Raw genomic sequence first — 2,332 nt, forward strand, 5'->3', positions numbered from 1 at the left:
CACAAAGCCTACCGCTGGTACATGAAAATCCGAAAACCAAATGTTTGGCCAAGATAAAATTACAATCGTTTTGTGTGTGTTTTCATGTCATGGCGGATTTGATTATTTGCAGGTTGTAATGGTTTTGAATATTGATGACAGTACTGCTAATCAAACTTTCTAATTTCCCAAATCATTTTAAACAACATAGTACTCACTGTAAGCACATGGTGCAGAAAGTCACATTGAAGGCAACAAGAGAGTTACACTAGCCTACACACATGCCACTGATCACAGAGTAAATAATTACTGAAGGAATCGACGTGTCACATTAAATCACTGCAAATCCACGTTTGAAAAGCTTATCACAACGGAGGCATTCCCTAACACAGTGGGGGGGAGGAGGAGATCAGACGTCGAGCTCCGGACGAGTTCCTTCTTATACCAGCAGGGACATCATGATCAGTGCCAGGGCTCCAGACAAATGTCGCCTTATACACAAAACACTAGCAGGGACATCAGTGCCAGAAGCAGGAAGACCACGAACAAAACGTGGTCTGAGCGGCGGACCTTTGACGGACGTTCAGTGCTTTTCGTGTTTACAAGGTCGTGTTCTGGCTGTACATCTGTCTTGGTCTGAAATAGGTGACCATTATTGCGGACGTTGAGTGTGGCCATGGTGGTGATGATAGCCAGGCAGCTCTGACAGAGGATGAGGGTCAGGTACACAGACAGTCGACACACGTCTCCAGACTTGGGGATCGAGTCATTGACGAAGTTCATGAACACTGCATAGGACACAAATATTGAGATGAGGTAGGACATCTTCTCTCCGGAGTCAGCTGGTAGGAGGAACACACAGGCGTTGAGCAGAGAGAGAAGAGCCATAGGAAAGATGATACTAACTATATAGAACATGCTCTTGCGTTTCAAAAAGAACTCAAACGATACCAGACTTGATATCTGTTTCATTTGGGCGTCTACAGTCTTGGCAAGTATGTCCACCAACTCCCATTCACTGTTCTCAATAAAGAAAGTAGGTAATCCCGTAATAATAGAGCCAGTGATATCAACCACAAGATTAAGGTCATTTGCAGGCGCGAACAGGATGCTACATTGCTGCTGGTCAAACGGGTACAGTGTGATGTCTATTTGACAACTGGTCTTGAAACTGTCAGTGATTACAAGTACTGCTCTTCCATCACTAGAAAGTTCTGGAGATTGAATTGAAATAGGTACAATGCTGTCAATCCCGTTTGGGACAACCACCAAAGGTATCCACACAAACTTCTCAGAGATAGTCACAAGTTCAATGTCATCATAATCAGTTTTGTTCCAAGCCAGACCCGTGTCGAACCACGTCATGACGACCCCCGCACTGAAAGCGAATGTCTGTTTGGCTGCATTCAGACTGGAGATGGACATTGGCAAAATACTTATGTTAACCTGTATCTTATCGGAGATGATACTGATGCCATCATTAGCAATTTCCCCTTGGAGATATATCTTCAGTCTTCTTAATGTCAACTGGGTTCTATTGGAGACACTAGCTCCTGATAAGATGAAGAGCAGTGACAGTGTTATTGCGGACATGAAAAACATGATGTCAGTGTTCGGTGGTGATGTTCGCAATGACATGTATTGATATGCAGGTGTTATTCCATTTAGCTGTTGCTTAGGTTACTGCAGACAGTGACTATGATTGGATAATACGCTGCCGCATGTGCTGGGATATGAGTGCACACGGATCCTAATCAGGGAATTAAACGCCAGGAGCATTTGATCATCTAGGTAAATGCTTCATAAACAGATGCCTATTTCTATTTCTGTTAACATACCTGACCCCACCTTCTGTGAGCAGAGGGCTTTAAGTTTATATTGAATTATGCAGTTTTGCACCAGTACTGGAAATGGTAATGTCATCGCTGTCAAGGAAACATCCCGCTGTACTGATAAACTGAGTATTTGCAAAACATTGTTTATTGACGCTTTGCTCACAAGTCAGACGTATTATTTACATTTCCACTTCCTGCAATATGAAGTGAACCACGGAAATGTGTGATCTATTCAATGTTAAGATAAAAGGCAATGGAACCTGAAAGTACATTAATGTAATAAGTGCTTATAGAATTGAATATCGATCGAGAGAAGGTGCCATCGGTAGATAATTTATATTATCACACCATGGGTGGGTTTCTCGGCAGGATAAAGCCAACGGATAAAAACGATATCAGGATTGTCGCTTATTTTGTTTAAAAGCACTTCGTGCCTTGGCATTTGTAATTTTATCCTTATCTAAATTATGGACTGTAGGATGTTGGCGAAAATATTTTCTGCTTTCTTCATACACTTT

At 42.2% G+C, this 2,332-nt stretch overlaps 1 protein-coding gene across 1 annotated transcript; it reads right to left on the minus strand.

Annotated features, from left to right (window-relative positions):
• Positions 1 to 471: 471 nt before the first annotated feature.
• Positions 472 to 1,404, minus strand: LOC139458656 (acetylcholine receptor subunit delta-like). The gene has a single exon (XM_071240071.1). The coding sequence runs from the start codon at positions 1,402 to 1,404 to the stop codon at positions 472 to 474; it is 933 nt and encodes a 310-aa protein (XP_071096172.1).
• Positions 1,405 to 2,332: the final 928 nt, after the last annotated feature.

This window comes from Haliotis cracherodii, unplaced genomic scaffold (genome assembly GCF_022045235.1).
Source record: "Haliotis cracherodii isolate W230 unplaced genomic scaffold, xgHalCrac1.p SCAF_13, whole genome shotgun sequence".
NCBI lineage: Eukaryota > Metazoa > Mollusca > Gastropoda > Lepetellida > Haliotidae > Haliotis > Haliotis cracherodii.

What these genes read in the sequence shown, in the direction of transcription:
- LOC139458656 (XM_071240071.1), bottom strand. Translation starts at nt 1,404, where the DNA reads ATGTCCATCTCCAGTCTGAATGCAGCCAAACAGACATTCGCTTTCAGT.